General features: G+C 38.8%; 1 protein-coding gene and 1 long non-coding RNA gene across 3 annotated transcripts in view; one reads left to right on the forward strand and one right to left on the reverse strand.

Moving 5' to 3' along the window:
- LOC138128122 (uncharacterized) overlaps window positions 1–18,691 on the reverse strand; it is a 197,680-nt gene that overhangs the window by 40,683 nt on the left and 138,306 nt on the right. The gene's annotated exons all lie outside the window — the stretch shown is intronic.
- LOC138128673 (fatty acid synthase-like) lies at window positions 1,845–10,417 on the forward strand. Of its 2 annotated transcripts, none has more exons than XM_069044872.1 (19): window positions 1,845–1,940; window positions 2,602–3,153; window positions 3,201–3,404; window positions 3,460–4,431; window positions 4,484–4,999; window positions 5,051–5,280; window positions 5,328–5,688; window positions 5,735–5,992; window positions 6,040–7,030; window positions 7,082–7,212; window positions 7,262–7,418; window positions 7,468–8,111; window positions 8,190–8,345; window positions 8,388–8,639; window positions 8,687–8,840; window positions 8,891–9,246; window positions 9,294–9,603; window positions 9,651–9,914; window positions 9,963–10,417. In XM_069044872.1, the coding sequence occupies exons 2-19, from the start codon at window positions 2,666–2,668 to the stop codon at window positions 10,314–10,316; spliced, it is 6,798 nt and encodes a 2,265-aa protein (XP_068900973.1). In that variant the 5' UTR covers window positions 1,845–1,940; window positions 2,602–2,665; the 3' UTR covers window positions 10,317–10,417. The 2 variants fall into 2 exon arrangements, with proteins under 2 accessions (XP_068900973.1, XP_068900974.1); XM_069044873.1 differs by having other exon boundaries at window positions 1,851–1,944.

Here is an 18,691-nt window from a genome sequence, read left to right on the forward strand (position 1 = left end):
AATAAAAGTTAACAGGGGATTATTGAAAAATTAGCATGTAAAACCCTCTGGCCAGTCTTAAAAAAACGCACTGTATACGTTATTCACGTTGAATTGAACATTTCAAGGTCAAATAATTTTGCAAATAGTGACATGCAGGTAAATACCGTTCACGTTGGATTGAGCATTGCTAAATTCGCATTATGTTGGTTAGCTGCATGTCACTATTTACAAAACATAATTAGAGCCAAAAAATAAAATTATTACAAATTCTTTTTCATAAAATCGAATTTCAATTATGCGTGAGCGAAAGTGCGTGAGCGAAAGTGCGTGAGCGAAAGTTCGTGAGCGAAAGTGTGTGAGCGAAAGAGAATGAGCGAAAGTGGAACCTTCACCCACTGGTAACCATGGATACAGACCCACTTTCTAGGGAGGTATCGAACAAATTTATTTTGATAAAAATACGTTGTCTAAGAAATGTCTTTATGATAACGTCATCAACTGTACATTTTTTAGAAAGTTTCTGCAATAATTTCACGTTTATTTGTCGAATTTCTGTAAAATGATTCCGAGTATGTTTGCAAAATATTTTTTCCATCAACTGAACATGTTCCAGGAATTCTTCTGAGGGTTGAATTAATCCACCAAACGATAAGTGGCGAATCCAGCTAGGCACATTTCTTGGAAGACAGTAAGAATGTTCATTCTTATTCTCCTCCACATACGTATAGTGACCTAGTTCTGGATGGGTTGATTTTAACACATGTGAAAAAATGTAGTCTTCATTTGCCCGTTTCCTAAGTTACAATGACGTTTCACAATACTTGATACTTTGATTTTCTTCATCTAAATTGCCTTCAAAAATCAAATTCTTTTTTTAACGTTGTAGAAAAAATAGTGTTTGTGTTTCATGCGAAAGTCTCAACCTGACCGGCCTGGACCAAAAACTCATTCTCATGCGCCAACAAAAAACAATAATTTTGTGCACTTAATACAAAAATAACTATTTTTTTTTTGATACTAAACTCGTTTGGGAAGTACTAGGGTACTAAATGACACCGATAAGTACTAGATTTAGTACCAAAGTACTAAAAACAACATCTCTCTCAGTTATAAAGTGATACTTTCCTTACTGAGTTAGCTCTGAGCTTCCACCAGTGACGTAAGCAATCGCCGCAACCACCACGCTCTCCCTTTCGCCATGTGCTGCGTTGTACAAGTCAAGCATACCTATATAGTTTAGGTGCCTTGTATAACCTTAAACTGAAAACAACCTAACCTAACACAGAAAGTGTCAATTTCCTTTAGGGAATTTAGTTATCACCGAAGTACTGTCAACAAAAGCACTAGATAGTCATTCATAGACAACTCGGTCCCAAAAAGATCGTGAATGCCTAATACGCACCCATACACAGTCGTGTTGCCAACCGAGCAACTTTGGTGCAAATGTAGTCTTGCAGTAATTCGGTAGAGCTCAAGCATGACTCCTGTTCTTTCGAGCTTTTCCTACGCTTTCTTCAGTCTGAGCTTAAACTGATGAATTTTTTTCCCAACTAGAAATGACTACTTCATTTTTGTTAATTAAGGCAATCCTTTGTGTATAATATGACTTGATTAAATATTGTCGTACGCAAACAGGAAATCTGGTTCATACATGAATAAAATGCAATCGTAATTTTTTTTGACAATGACAATATCTCAAGTTAATAGAATGTGGGACGTGAAGAATTCTTAATTATTCATAGGGGTTAGAGGACACAGTATTGCATAAATAAGCAGGTATTACGACTCAAAAAGCGCAGATAACCTTGCTTATTTAATTTCTTAAAGTTACGCCCGCCCCCCTTCACACACTTTGCCATATAAATTAAGCAAAGTGACAAAATTTGAAGGAGTGGTGTTCAGTTTTGTTTTGTGGCTAAGTCTTTCTTTGAATTATTTGTTGTTTTAATAACAATTTTGTAAGTACGTATCTACTTTTTTCTATAATTGATTCAAAAAATTGAAATTCACGCATAGTTATCTGTGCCTGAAGTGGGTCATTTTCTGACGTGTATTTTTTTTTGCATTGTTAGTAAGATCGAAACCATAGAAACCATACAAAACAGTGTGTGAAATGCAATTTCACGCATACGACTATTTCTGTTTTTCATTTCACGCACTGTTTTTTATTAGTTACCTAGCAACATGGTCACTGCATTGAAACTTCAGAGTTCCTTCAAAAATTTGAATTTTTAATTTCAATTTTTTGAATCAATTATAGAAAAAATATTGTTTATATTTCGTGCGCGAAGATGTTTTTGTGCATTCAAAGGCTTATACTGCCTCGACCTTCGTCTCGGCGTAAAAGACCTTTTCATGCACAAAAAACACTCTCTTCGCGCACTTAATATAAAAATAACTATTGTTTGCCTCATTTTTAATGAGAGTAAACCAATAATATAGTATATTATATCATTAAGAGTAGAAGTGTCTCTTTTTGTGCTAAGCCCAGAGATTGCAGACAACTGGGCGAAGCACAAAAAGAGCTTCTACTCTGAATGATATATACTATTTTATCTTCAGGCGGATCACAAAAAAAAATCCAACATGAACTCACTTATTTATTTTCTTTTCCTGCAGTTCTTCTTCAAATTTTAAGGCAAATCCAAAGATTTTAACAGTTTTGTCAGACAAGTATCGCGCTATGCCAGAGATGGACGCGAGTCAACCTCACGTCAGATCCGACAAACCCGACTTCCAGTACAGTCGATGGCTCTCTTCCGCCCCTCCGGGCGAAGAAGTGGTCATTTCCGGCATGTCCGGTCGCCTTCCGGATTCCAGAAACATCCACGAATTTCGCGACAATCTCTTCAGTAAAACGGACATGGTGAACGATGACGACCGACGCTGGAAATTGGACCATCCGGAGATTCCCCAAAGGAGTGCTAAAATCCGCAACACCGACCACTTAGATGCCGGATACTTTGGGGTGCACCACCGCCAAGCGAACGTCATGGACCCTATGATGCGGGTTTTATTGGAGACGGCGGTGGAGGCGATCATGGATGCCGGAATGAATCCCTCGGAGCTGGAAAGTTCGAGGACCGGGGTCTTTACGGGTGTGTCTTGGTCGGACATGCAGAACAGCACCCTGGTGGATGTTACAGAACCGCAGAAATTTGCACTGACAGGGTACGTCTCGACGGTGGTGCTGTCGGTACTGAGTCGGTGTATTTTAGGTACTTGAGGTCTCTGAACGTGCACAGGGTCAGCTACTTCCTGAAACTGAAAGGTCCGGCGTGCATCGTCGACACAGCTTGCAGTAGTTCTCTGAACGCTTTGGATTTGGCGTTCAGAGCCATCAGGAGTGGACAATGCGACAACGCTATAATCAGCGGCAGCAATCTTCTCCTACATCCAGGCAACACTCTTCAGTTCTTCCGGTATCATCACCTGTACACGTTAATAAACGCTTTCTCATCTCGATTTTTTCTCCAGGTTGGGAGTACTGAGCAGTGAGGGCGTCTGTCGCGTGTTCGACCAAGACGCCAACGGCTACGTCAGAGGGGAGAGCATTGCGAGTATCTTTCTCCAAAAAGCGAAGAACGCGCGCCGGATCTATGCCCAAATCATCAACACCAAAGTCAATTCTGACGGTTTCAAAGAACAAGGCATCACTTTTCCTTCTACTCTAGCGCAGAAGCAGCTCATGACGGAAATCTACGACGAGAGCGGGATCTACCCTTCCGAACTAAGTTTCTTGGAGGCGCACGGGACCGGCACCCAAGTCGGAGATCCCCAAGAAGTCGAAGCGATCGATCACGCCTTGGCCAGAAAACGCGACAAACCTCTCTTGGTAGGATCTGTAAAGTCGAGTATCGGCCACACAGAACCAGCTTCTGGAGTTTGTTCCATCATCAAAGTGTTGATTGCGATGGAAACTGGGTTGATTGCTCCCAATATCAACCTGAAACAGATCAAGGCTGGCATGGAGGGGTTCGAGCAAGGGAGACTGAAGGTGGTACTCGATTTAATAGAGTTAGAAGGCGACGAGGCTCTCGTGGGAGTCAACAATTTTGGTTTCGGGGGTAATAACTGTCACACGATCCTCAAAAGATTCAAAAAGAAGAAAGTCGACGGAGGAATACCCAAGGATGACGTTCCCAGGTTGGTCTGCGTTAGTGGACGCACCGAAGAAGCAGTTTTGTCTCTGCTGAATGATGTCAACAGTCGAAAACTTGACGCCGAACACGTGGGTCTACTTCATCAAATTTACAAAAAGAATATTGCCAATCATATTTATCGAGGCTTCACAATAGCGTCGAAGAACGGTCCTCTCAAGACCTCTTCGAAATTCTTTTCCTTCCAACACAAACCTCTTTACGTATATTTCGGCCAGTTCGAACGCTCCTTTAAGCTTCTAGGCTCTTATCTTATGCATTTTCCAATCTTCAAAAAGACAATCTCCAGGTAAGTCTTTCATCTTTCTTCGAAGATTCACCCTAGTCTATGTTACTTGAAGAATCGATAACATCTTGGCAACTAAAAACGTCAACATTTCGGACGCGATTTCGAAGGATCAAATTCAAGAAGACAACCTCCTCGGTGCCATCGCCGTGCAAGCCGGACTCGTGGATGTCTTGAAATCTTTAGAACTGATCCCAACCGCAGTGTATGGCGATTCTTGGGGCAAGTTAGTCAGCGCTTACTACTACGACGTCATCACCATAGAAGAAACAGTGTTAACAGTCTACAAGATCAGTCAAAAACAGTCGCATTTTGAGTCGAACATGCTTTTTGACGCCATCCCCGAATTCAAAAGTCTGCTTAAGTCAGTTACCAAAAGACGAGACCGATACTTTTGTAAAACCCCGAATTTGCCAAATCTAGAGTTCCGTGGCCACTCCTTGAGCCACGAAACGTTGCTGAATATGCCGAAAAATTCATTGGTGTTAAATGTTTCCGACCAACAATTAGACAACAAAGACGTGTTGCTTGTGGAAGGCAACCTCGTCAACTTTTTGGAGGTTTTGGGAAGGTACGTACCTAAATCCAGTTTGTGAGTTGGTTTTCACTGAAAATCTTGTAGATTGTACGAATGCGGTCACAATCCTCAACTGCACAAGTTGTACCCCGAAATCGTGTACCCCGTGAGTCGAGGCACTCCCATGATCTCGCCCATGGTCAAGTGGGACCACGACAGGAGCTGGTTCACTTACAAATTCACGCAGTTCATTGCGTCAGAAATCGAACAGATGGATTACAATGTTTCGAACGGCTACGAAGAGTTCAAGCACATAGCGGGACACGTGATTGATGGTTTGTTGGTGTAGGTTTTAGAGCAAACTGCTGATACAAAGTTTCAGGTCGCAACTTGTTCCCCGCCGCGGAATATCTGCATCTAGTATGGCAGACCCTTGCCCAAAGTTGGAAGTTGGCAGTGATCGACTTTCCTGTGGTTTTTGAAAATTGTAAATTCATCCGAGCTGTGACAATGCCGAAAACTGGTTTTATCAAACTCTTCGTTACCATCCAGAGGGGCTGTGGCAACTTTGAAGTCGTGCACATGGACCAGGTTGTGGTAACGGGTCGAGTTTCCCACTGTTCGAATGTGAGTCAAGAACAAACGAATTTGAAATCACTTTATCCGTACAGCGAAGATCCAACCCAAATTTTGGGACAAGACGATATCTACAAAGAACTCTATCTTCGAGGCTACAATTACAGGCAGGGCTGACAACGTTGTGTGGCTTTTTTCATAGACCGTCATCAGTGGTATGTTTAAGGGTATTGCGAGGTGTGACATAGGTGCCTCCACCGGTCTAGTCAAGTGGGAGGACAATTGGACCACCTTCATGGATAACATGCTTCAAATGAATATCCTTCAGGTTGACAGCAGATTGCTCTACGTTCCTGTGGGGATAAGAAAGTTAACAATAGATCCAGTGAAACATCATCAAATAGTCGAAAGTTTCAAAGACAAGGAATCGCTTATTCCTGTGCACGTCTACAAGGAAAGCAACATCATAAAGTATGATTTGGTGCCCACTCTGACACTTTTAAATTATTTTTGCGCAGATCTGGCGGAATCGAAATTCGTGGGCTTACAGCGAAGTCCATTTCCAAGAAGAAACCTCGTTTGGAGCCAGTTTTGGAGAAGTATGAATTCGTTCCGCATCAGGAGTCGCTCGACTTGTCTCAGCTGATAAGAGTCAACATTCAAATCATCCTCGAGAATAGTCTAGAAAATCATTTCAAAGCGGTTGAACTCCTGGAAGGTTCTAGTGAACTTCTTTTACCTCTGGTTTGTAAAGTTCTAGACGACGTCCCGGTCGTCACTCCTGATCTGATAGTCTCCACCAAAACTGTCTTGGACCCGATTCCTGGTGTCAAAATTGAACAATTTGTTCTAACTCCTGAGAGCAACTTGCTTTTGATCGTCGCCACTAAACTTCTACAAAATCCCATTTCATTAAAACAGGTGCTGAACTCTCTTCACCCTAAAGGTTTTGTCTTGACTAGAGAAGAAGTCGTCTTTGAGATCTCGGATTTGGACAATATCGAAGTTGTCACCGAGTATACGACGGCCAAAGAGAAATTGATTCTTTTTAAGAAGTCTGAAGAAAAAACTGTGACGAAATTTGTCGAGGTGTCATCGAATAATTCCGAGTGGTTGTCTCAGTTGCAAGACTTTGTAAAATCTGAAGCAAATGTTGTGGTTTACGGTCAAAATCGTGAACCTGACGGTTTGATCGGATTGGTTAACTGTCTCAGGAGGGAGCCGGAGGGACACAAGGTCAAGTGTTTCCTCATGATGGACGAGACGCCAGATTTCGACCCTGAACTACCTTTCTATGGAGATCAAGTGAGAAAAAATCTCGCCGTAAACATTTACAAATCGGGGAAGTGGGGGACTTACAGACACTTGCTGTTAGAAGAGCTACAAGAAGTGGAATGCGAGTATTGTTTCGGAGACGTTTCAGCAAAGGGAGACTTGTCGAGCATGAGATGGTTGGAAGAGCCGCCCATTGACGAGTCCCGACTCCCCGAAACTCAAGTCCTCATCTATGTAACTGCGGTTTATTTTAAATAACCACAATGAGTTCGCATTCCCTTGCAGAATTACTACTCCGCCATCAACTTCAAAGATATCATGCTGGCATCAGGTCGCATCAGCGCGGAACCTGGTACCAATGATCGCATCGAACAAAAGTGTGTGATAGGATTCGAGTTCGCCGGATTAGATCCGAAGTAAGTTTCCATGCAAATATCGCACGATTCTACGATTTCTCAATTGAAGGGGGCGCCGAGTCATGGGAATTGTTGACAATCATGCGATTGCAACTCACGTCAGAGGTAATTCTCAGTTCTTGTGGGAGGTACCCGAGTCGTGGAGCTTGGAAGACGCAGCCACCATCCCCGTTGTCTACTCCACAGTGATGTACGCTTTGCTCTTGGTGAAACTCTCACACTAAGAATATGTCCTTTAACTCACTTGAATCAAAGGTCGTAGATCTCAAACCCAAGAGTACCGTCTTGATTCATTCCGGTACCGGCGGAATCGGTCTCGCGGCATTGAACGTCTGCCTCCACCACCAGTTCGAAATCTACGTCACCGTCGGGACTCAAGACAAGCGAGACTATCTTCGAAAGCACTACCCCCAGATTCCTGAAAGTCACATCGGCAACTCTCGCGATACCTCTTTCGAGGAGATGATCAAAGCCGGTACTAACAATCGCGGTGTTGACGCCGTGTTGAATTCTTTGAGCGAAGATAAGCTCAGAGCATCGGTGAGATGCTTGGCGCGCGGCGGACGCTTCTTAGAAATTGGAAAGTTCGACCTTGCGAACGACTCGAGTCTCAGTCTTCTCTTGCTGGAACGAGGAGCGAGCTACCACGGAATCATGTTAGACCAGATCTTCAAAAACTCGGCGGAATTAAAAGCGAAACTTGTCGACGCCTTGTACAAAGGTGTTCACGATGGGTACGTTAAGCCCTTACCGAGGGTCGTGTTCGGCAGAGACGAACTGGTGCAGGCGTTCAAATACATGACCACTGGGAAGCACATAGGGAAGGTGTTGGTGAAAGTGAGGGACGAAGGAGGTGTGAGAGGTGTTGAACCCAAAAGGTTATTCCCGGCGCTTCCGAGGTGAGTACTGTAATAAAAGAGGTCCACACACATCTTTGAGGCTCACCTGTGGTACTAATTAGTGTAATTGCATTGAAGATTCAACTGCGACTTGACCAAGTCGTACGTCATCATTGGGGGGTTGGGAGGAGTCGGTTTGGAATTGGCCGATTGGCTGATCTTGAGAGACGCCCGAAAATTGGTCCTGGTCTCCAGATCGGGAGTGCAAACAGGGTACCAAGCCCAAAGAATTAGGTAAGTTTGTTATTTAGAGAATCTTCATCTAATTCCCTCCAGGCTTTGGAGGTCTTATGGCGTTGAGGTTGAAATTTCGACGCGAGACGTCACAACCAAGCAAGGCTGTCTTGATTTGATCCGCGAAGCTACCGAACTGGGTTCCATCGACGCCATCTTCAATCTAGCTGTTGTTCTTAAAGATGCGCTCTTGGAGGACCAAACCGAAGAGACTTTTCGTCTGTCTTTGGCTCCCAAAGCTCGAACGACCACCTATCTGGATCAAATAACTCGCGAGATCTGTCCACATTTGAGGTCAGTATTGAGTACTGAGATTCCCAGGTAGTTATTATTTGCTTCAGGTATTTCGTCATCTTCTCTTCGGTTTCTTGCGGTCGTGGCAACGCCGGTCAGACCAACTACGGCATGGCCAACTCGATCATGGAGAGGATCTGTGAGAGAAGAAAACGCGACGGATTTCCAGCTTTGGCAATCCAGTGGGGCGCCATCGGGGACGTACGTTTGGACCAATCTGATTTGAGGATTGCTGACTGTTGTTGTTCAAGGTGGGACTTGTTGCCAAAATGCAGAAGGAGAACAAGGAACTGGTGATCGGTGGTACTCTCCAACAGAAGATCTCGAGTTGTTTGGAAGTGTTGGATAGGTTCCTGAAGCAAGACAATCCCATTGTTGCCAGCATGTTAGTCGCAGAGAAGAGCAACAGGAGTCACGGTGCGACTAGCGCTGTGGAAGCTGTTGCCAACGTCTTGGGCATCAAGGACATCAAGACCGTGAGTCAACATGCGACGCTGGCCGAGCTGGGGATGGACTCGATGATGGGCACTGAAGTCATCCAACTTTTGGAGAAGGAGTTTGAGATTTACATCACCACCAAAGACGTCAGGAGCTTGAATTTTGCCAAGTATAAACTTCAAACTTGTGGTACCCTTGACTCTACCGACATTCAAGGTTGACAGAGATCGAGTCAGAGAAGAGGAACGTTGAGAAAGAGAAGAGTTTGAACAAGACGCAACAAGGCACCGACTTGCTCATCCAGTTCATACCGGACAACCAAGCCGATAGTAGACCGATTGTAAAACTCTCCTGTGAAGGGCAAGACAATGAGGGGCAAACAGTTTTAGTCTTTCCGGGAATTGAAGGAGTCTTTACACTTCTTGAGGGTCTTGTAAAAAGTCTTCAAGCTCGAGTTTTGGGAGTGCAGTACAGCTATCAGGAGCCCGAAATTTCAGTAGAGGAAATTGCAAAAACAAGTCTTCCAGTTAGTTGTGGTATTTTATTTGATAATTATGAACACACTTTTTTTAGCACATCGAGGAAAATATATCCAAAGATGAATCGTTGACTTTAATCGGCTACTCTTTCGGAGTTTCAGTCTGTCTAGAAGTTCTTAGTTTGTTAGAGAATAGAGGTTATAGTGGCAAAGTGATTTCAATCGATGGTTCACCGACATATATACGATCATCTGTGTTAAATTCTGTTCCGGGCGACACCGAAGCAGAGTTCCAAACGAATCTCCTGTACAAAATTTTAGCGGTGTTAATACCGGTGGATTTGCTGGCCCCGTACAAGGTATCACTGTCGTGCACTTGGTTTCCGGTCTAGATTGTGCTGTTTCAGGAAAAGTTTTTGAAGTGTTCAGACTTGGATGAGAGGTGCGATCTAGCCCTGACGTTAATACCTTCGGAGGTTGTCGATCGACAAAAATTGGATAAACAAGCTATGGTCGCACTCTATAAGCGGTTCAAAGCCGCCTTAAATTACGAGTTTTGCCACGATAAAATTCGGTCGAAAGCTTACTTGTTCAAGGCCAAGTATCCCATAGTTAACGAAGACGAAGATTACCATTTGTCGATGGTTTTCGAGCATTCCGTACAAGTTGCCACGGTCGATGGCGATCACGTTACCATGTTGAATCAATCGGAGCTAATTAAAGACATCAATAAATTAATAGCATGTGTGGATGATATCTAGAGCTTAAGACTTTTCTTATGTTAATTATATTTATAATAACAAAATGCCAACAATAGCAGTGTATAAAATGATTGAAAATAAATATCCAAATCACGAACCTACGAAGTTTTTTCTATAAAACTAATGACTTATTTTAACCTCAACCCTTCTATCGTCGTCAAAATATGTCGACGTTGAAACGACCGAATAGTGGAAGACAGTTGATGAGAGGACTGTTGAAATGATGACATGTTTGTGGTATTACGTCAGTTAACCCGCAAGGGTGGACTCGATAGTGAAAAGGTGAATGCTTTGTTTGATAAAAAATCCATATTCCAAAATTGCACTTGAAAATTGTTAAAATTCCAGAATTCACAGAAGCCTCTTCAAGTCAAACACGAATTCTATGTATATTTTAATGTAAATTAAATTGAAGGATTGTTTTTGTAATATTCTCAGTTTCGAGGAGTCTGGAAATTTTTCTACTAAGACTTTTCGTACCAACCACAGTCGCCACACTAGTGAACTGCCACAAGAGTGTGATTTTTGTATTTAAAATATGGGAATTTATAAAGAACATGTGGAGGAAATGTATCGGCTCAAGACGAAAGATCGGAAATGGGATAAGATCAACATTGTTTTTTTTACATTTTATGCAAGTTGGAAAATTTAGTTTTTACACCACAATGGCAATTGAAGGTTCTTTGCCAAATTCCAAAATTTGACGTCTTTGATCCGGGCGCACCCATATTGCCGTCGCGGCCAAAGGGATAGTTAATCCCATACCGAAACTGCTGTCAGAAAAATGTGCAGGTATAATCAACGCGGTCTCTATTTTAACAGGCCAGGACACTGGCTGTGTTGCCAAATTTCTTAGTGGGCCATTCCATAGCACCCTGAGTTTAAAAAATATTGGCACTTCCATAGAAAGGTGGTTCATTCAAAAATCTTTTTGGCAAGACAATTAATTTCAGTAATTGAAAAAATAAACATGCCACACAAATGTATGCGTACCCAATTGCAAGTCAAATTATGCTTCAAGCAAATATATATTATACTTAATTATGATCTAACCTCGATCTAGCATAAAAATGTTTGGTCTCTATCTCTTTTCGTGAGTATTTTTGTCATAATGATTTTGGAAAAATTAAACTTAGGAAAATATGTACATTTGTCGTTCACATACACAAATAATTGGAGGAAATACTTAGTGCAGAAGTTAAATGTTCCATCCGAGTAAAATATGTCACCACGACACATAAAATCTACAGTGTGCCCGGATATGTGAAACGACTTTTGTAAAACATAAAAAATTCTCGATTTAAATTTTCATTTTCCGGGGTTCAGCCCTGTTTGGTTAAAGACTAATTTCTAACATAATTTTTGTTTTGAAAAATCAAGTATGCTTTGGAAATTTTCAAAAAAAACTATTTTTCTATTTTTCTGTAGAGTTCCTTTTATGTAACAAATACGACAAAAAGTTATTAAGAAAAGTTGTTTATAATTAACGTTTAGGCCCCTGTACCAAATTTCAAAATCATCGGCTAACGATAACGATAAAATTTGTTGAAATCAACTAAAGGATTGCCTCGTTCACTAAACATACACATTAATTTCTTGTTGAGGTGTTGCTACCACGAAAGTTAAAATAAAACTAACTAAAATACCCACCTACCACACCTGATTGAAGGGATTAAGAACCCTTTGTAGGGTCAGTACGACCGTGACGGCAGTTTCGGTGAACGATCCTGACCATGACGGCAGTTTCGGTGCACCCTTGATCCCTATGAATGAAAATATGTACTTATTTTTGTATTAAGTGCGCAAAATGAGTGTTTTTTTAATGGCGCTTGAGAATGTCAAATTTTTTGTCGAGACCGCAGGTCGAGACAAAAAAGACATTCGAAAAGACGTCCGAAAAGTTCCCACCAATGTGCCCTATCTCAAAAACAAATCAGTTGGTTATCGAGGGAAAAAATCAAAAATTTTAACACAAGAAGATATTAGTAAATTTATAGAAGAAGCTGCCGATGAAAAAAATTTATTGAAGAAGGTAATGAATATACACATATATTATACATAAACAAAGCTAATAATAATGATTCGATACAGGTTGTGCTCACTTTGGGCGTAAGTGGCGCTTGTCGTCGAGAAGAGTTAGTAAAATTGACAATCGATGACATAGAAGATAAAATTTCAAACTGTCAACCCTCCACTTCCCATCAACAGAACATGGCTGTCGAAATTTCAGACAATCAGGTTTGCACTTCTGAGGGAGTGAAAAAGAAGTGCGAAGAAGTATGCGAAAACATCTGTGAGAAGAACGAATCATTTGTAATGAAGTCCTCTGGAATTAATGAAGGAAATAATGGCTCCAAATGCACAATTAATATTTATTTCAATAATAAGTGATGTTTGAGTGATTGTAACAATTTGTAGTTATACCCATAGTTCTCTTTGTTTTGTTCTATAGCCTGTAATTCTGTTTGAATAAAATTAATTGAAGAAAACATAATTTTTTTTTCATATACATTTATCGGAGGATTTTAATTATCTATACACCAAATTAAATGGTTGTTAATAGGCTACAAAATGGCCTAATAAATTCAAGTATAGCCCTATGGGTTTCAAGGGTAAACTGTCAAAATATTTTTTTTTCAAATGGGATTACATACCTTTTATTAGTAATTCTGATAGAGATTTTAATTCTGAAAACAATAAAGTATCGCAAGTATAACTTCACATTAAAAAAAATAACACTAACTTTTGAAACAAATGACGAGCATCAAGCGAAAAGCTATCAAAATGCACTGCATTACAGTGTAATAACCAAATTAAGGTAGCTGGAAAAACAAATGACAAATAATAACATGTGGGATTGCGCAGATATGCCGCCAATGTTTAGCGCAAAATGGAATATAGACGATAGTAGCGTTTTTTACATTTTTTTTTTTTGTGAATTTTTGGTATTTAAGTGTATATTTGTGATACATTGTTGTTTTCAGAATATAAATCTCTATCAGAATTAGTACAAAAAAATATGTATTCCCATTTAAAAAAAAATATTTTGACAGTTTACCCTTGAAGCCCATAGGGCTATACTTGAATTTATTAGGCCGTTTTGTAGCCTATTAACAACCATTTAATTTGGTGTACAGATAATTAAAATCTTCAGATAAATAACGGAGTTATGGACTCGTCTTCTTTTTTGGGGACACCCTGTATAATACAATAAGTGGTCTAATTTTTTCCGACAAAATTTGTCATTTAAGACATGAGTAGTTTTTGCAACGAAAATTACACGAGTCGACGAAGGAGACGAGTGTAATTTTCCAAAAGCAAAAGCTACGAATGCCTTAAATGACAAATTTTGCAGAAAAAATTAGACCACGAATTGTATTCGACTTGACAATCCACCGAGAAAATTTTTATCGAGTTGACCTAATAAATTTGACGTTTCATTTTGACATAAATTTTTTCGACTGTAATTACACGAGAGGTCTTTTTTTGTCCGGATAAAATTGAATTTTTTTACGATAATTTGGTTGCTTTTTTTATCTGGTGGTTTGTGGAGTCAATTTACCAAAAAGAAACCAAATTAGAGTTTAAAAAATGAAATTTTATCCTGGACGAAAAAACCTCGAGCGTAATTCGATGAGATAATTTAATGAATAATGATAGGTAGGTAATTATGAAAAATTGAATTGGCCATTTTGCACGTCAATTTATTACAAGCTGTGTCAATGTTTAAGATTGTTGGTTCGTTATCATAACAACAAACAATAATCAGGTTCGAAAAAGTTTGCCATGGAAGTTTAAGCACATTTTATCCAGATGCAAAGTTAGGGCTAACTTTATCCGATGTGAAAGTGACAAATGCATCGCGGCTTATGGGATTTTTTATACATGAATTAAATTTTCGCTGAAAAACCACTATAGTCTATTTTTTCCTGGTAAGCGCGTGCGTGCGCATTTACAAAATCCTGCAACGAAATGCGCCTTTCCTATTGGTTACTTTATTTTTCTACTTACACTAGAGAAATGTGCAATATTGCAGTTTTCTGTACTGTCACTGTCAATCAGGTCCAAGCTGCCATTTTTGTTTCATCGTGTCTTAGTTTTCCTTTCGTGTTTTGTGTTGTGTCCGTTTATTTATTAAAAAAACAGTTCTTAGTGGTTAAGAAGTTTTAAATGTCAACAAGATGTCTTAATTTCGATCACCAAATAAATCGTGTAAGTTGGATTTATGCTAACATCAAGTAACAGTTTTTTATTAATGCATAATATAGCAAATTTCTCACAAGCCGAGAAAGAAATGATCGTTAAAGTATTTCGTGGGATCTCCAAGGATTTTGCCGAGTTAACCAAGACGGCTCAAATGGAAAAAACTGCAGATTATACTGGTATTGATTTCTGAGTTTTTTGTTGTATCACAGCTTAATTACTTTGTGTTGAAGGTTGTGGATTTAAAACCATTCAATGATACTTGGCGGAAGAAAAGAAGTGTGGGCAATTACAGGCACCGAAGAAACCTGATAGGAAATGTATGATTCAATTGGATGAACATCAAAAATATCTCATTCGAAAAACAGTGCACTCATTTTTCTCTGCAAACAGAATTCCTACAATTGATGCTGTGTACAGGGAAGTGCAAAACAATGAAGAAATTCCAAACATCAGTTGTTCTAAGTTTTATAATGTTTTACACGAATTAAAATTAAAGTAAGTACATACATTGTTTTCAATTAACTGTAAACATTGAAATCTATGTTTTATTTCAAATAGCACAAATAACGAAACAGAAAAAGCCTGTTAATAGAAAGAGAAGACATAACTGGTGAAGAAGATATTTACGGGAAATAAAAAAAATACGCCAAGAAGGTAGACCTTTTCTCTTGCAAGATAATGGTTATTATAAATGATTGTAGTCGAAGCAGGTCATGTCTATGTTATGAAAATTTTGCCGCTTTCATGTGAACTGTCAATTTTTGTCGACGTCACTGTAATTTTTTTTTAGGTGAAAAGTGCGGTGTTGATTGTTTTGTTTTATTATTTTTTTTATTGTTTTGTACCCAATTTAACTCCTGTGTGTAAAAAATAAAAAATGTACATATAATATTTGTTATCAATTTTTCCACGAGTTTATTCATAAACTTTTTTGTTTACATTTTACAATTATACAAAAATTAAATCGTAAACATGAGTTTTAATATGCAACCACAAATACTGATCCCCCTAGATAATATGCAACCAAAAATACTAACAATTCCTGCATCCTGCTAAAAATCTTAGCTATGTGATTCTACCTTTCGGAGATGCGCACGCACGCGCCTACCAGGAAAAAATAGACTATAGTTGTTTTTTCACTCAGCTGGTTGTTTTTTCACTCTGCTCGGTGTTTTTTCACTATAAATCAATTTGATTGGTCCAAATTTGAAAAATGCTGCAATTCGATTGGTTAAAAATTTTCGAGTTGGATTGTCACTGTTAAAAAAAATTTTTTTTCACTGTTAAAATTTTTTTTTTTTTATCATGTTAAAAAACAGGGTCCTTTGCAACTTGATAGCGATGAAAAAATGTCACGTTTTTTTGACGGCTGTAGAAAAAATTACTTTTGAAAATAAATTGAGTAAAATTTGTCAATTAGCATATATCGCAGATGAATTTTTAATAAGAAGAGAGAATAAGAATGTGCCTTTCATCTCGGAACGTGTGAGGTGACGCGTGACGGCGTGACGGTGAAACCAATGTACTGTCCGCGGTACGCCTAAAGAAGTTTCACGTCAAAAATGTATAAATATGCTTTATGCATAAATATGCTTTTATGTCTCTTTTTCTCAGTTTTTTATTCCATTGTTCAATGATTCACTTGTTCTCCATTCAAGCGTTCCAAAGTTGTAATAACTGCTTCTTCCTTGCGTCCGCTGACACAAACCAATCTCAGAACACCATTCATCACTTCAGAAACGGTTTTACGAGTACTCGCATTTCCAGGCCTCTGCTATTGTTTCGGCCCACAACAATTACTCGCACTCGCAAAAGTGACGTTTCTGGCTTAGTGATACAAATAACTATTACTATGACGTGTTACACATATCACCCAAAGTAAAAAAATTGTGTTAGCTATTCTTGTTATGTATATGAATTTTTAATAAATGTTTGTAATATACAGGTCTGTCCCAGAGTTGCGAAAGAGCTCCATAACTTGTTTGTTATATGATATCAACTTTTTCTTTTTTCTAGATGATAGCTACGTTTCTACTGCATATTCGGAAAATATTGCGGTATATATACAGAGTGTCCCAATATTATAAAAACACTAAAGTTATGTTTTTTTAAATGGAATTATGTTCTTTTAAATTGTGAATCAAATCTACACAGGTCGTTTTTGATGAAATTCAAGGAAATTTAAATTATTCTGGCAACTTAGTTGAATTATAGTTTAATATCTTTAAAGAGATGGCGCTAGTTAAGGGTAGATTTTTTGAGGTTAGCCGAATCAATCATTCAGCTAGTTTGTTACGGCCGTAATAAGCGCTGCGCAGTTCAGATTTAGTAGGCCATGGTGTAACATTCTGTGAGGTTGTTCCAACAGAATGATTAATTTACTGACTCAATTGTCGGATAGATGCTTCTGGTGCATTAATTAAATTGAAATTAAATTTCATTAAAGCTAAATTCCACAGAAAACGAAACTCAACTAAAAAAAAAAGACGTTACACTTGCAAAACACAACTGACATCTGTCAAAGAAGGTATCATCCCTTTTTCTTTCATCAAAAAGTCATAGCCAACTTGATGAACTTTTCATTTGAACACACCTTGTAAACCCCTGTTTGGCGTTTATCATTTACAGACTAATTTTACGCGTACTTCCTATCGATAGTGAAAATTAAATTAGAATGATTTTGCTCTTCGCTTTCAAATTTACAGTACGTTGCACATTGGTCAGTCTCAAAAGAATCGAAATTCAATAGCTTATAGACATAATGGTAACCAAGGAAGGACAAACGATCGTTGCAGTTTATAAAATGATGCACAAATTAATCTATTCAAAAAATTATTCATGCATGCAACAAAACGTATGTTCAACATTTTTGAAATGTACTTAATCTCTAACCAGAAACTCGAGCATTTAGAACCAACTTTTCTGTTGTTTACTTTGGTAACTTGACTTTTAAATTTTGTACATTAACTTTTTAATTTCTTGACTTTTGTTTAATGAATGGCTATGGTTCTTTGCATATTCAGAAAACAAATCTCCCCGATACTGAAAAAAACAACTTGACGTTCATCTGTCAAAAATTGGAGGCAAGAAAATGTTTTACTTTAGTTGGTAATGAAGTGTTTTCAAAATTATTTCATTTGATGTATCATTTATTCACATCGGATAAAAAAATAACCAAGATACAGCATCAAAGGTTTTTCGTCAGTCACCCGGTATATCATAATCATTTAGCAGTACTCTTGGTTTGAGTACTAGAAGGCACCCTCAAGATGCCTCCATAAGATATTTGTTGAAACTGTGTTATGGTGGTCTTCCTCAGAGGTCACCATTCTTAGTTTGAATCCTGGAATTGACCTGCCGAATTCCCTCAGAAGGTATGAGTTGGAACAGTGTTCTGATGATCTTCCTCGGTAGTCTGATGAGACCTGAAGATGCCTCTTCAAGATTATACGAGTAGTTGGGAAACTAAGCAGAATTTCCTGGTTCATGAATGGACTTCTATAGGAAAATTCACGTAAATGGAGGCTGTATTATCGCAAGTAAAAATTAGTAATTAATTATTTAATAAAACTTGAATGTTTATTTAAATTCATGAAAAGTTAAAAAAATTAATTTATAATTTCAAAACAGTTAAACAATGATTAGAATAAAATTTAACAGCTTCCGCCACAAGTGTTCTGATATGAATCCAATGAAAATATGACATTCTGAGTGGTTCTTGAAACAGTTTAATGCATCTTCAAGGACTCTTATTTGCTCGAACATCAAATTTGAAATAGATAGTGATCTCTCTAATAGTGCCAAATTGCGCAGGTCAATTTATTGTTCAGGTAAAGTGCATGCATAGTTGGTGTGCTTGCTGCATCGGTCAGGTGTGTTCGTTCTTCTCCACGGCGCGGCGGAACTTCCTGACAGGCGTCGCTGTCTGAGACAAGTATGTAAAAATGCATTTCCGTTCTCGATTTTTTTTTTCAAAACTGATTCGTAGAAGTGATTTGCAATAACGTGATAATAACTTCCCCCAGTTATATTTTAAAAGATCATTTGGAATCCTTAAAATGTAAGTTAAAGAAACAATAAATATCAGTGAGGACTACATCAAAATATATTCAGTAATTTTTTAGTCATAAGAAGCGGACAAAGGAGAGAGAGAGAGAGAGAGAGAGAGA

The sequence above is a fragment of the Tenebrio molitor genome, chromosome 4, assembly GCF_963966145.1.
Source record: "Tenebrio molitor chromosome 4, icTenMoli1.1, whole genome shotgun sequence".
NCBI lineage: Eukaryota > Metazoa > Arthropoda > Insecta > Coleoptera > Tenebrionidae > Tenebrio > Tenebrio molitor.

Coding starts and splice junctions, on each gene's coding strand:
- LOC138128673 (XM_069044872.1), top strand. CDS start 2,666: ATGCCAGAGATGGACGCGAGTCAACCTCACGTCAGATCCGACAAACCC. Junction 5,000..5,050: donor TTTTTGGAGGTTTTGGGAAG/GTACGTACCTAA, acceptor AAAATCTTGTAG/ATTGTACGAATGCGGTCACA. Junction 5,993..6,039: donor AAGGAAAGCAACATCATAAA/GTATGATTTGGT, acceptor ATTTTTGCGCAG/ATCTGGCGGAATCGAAATTC.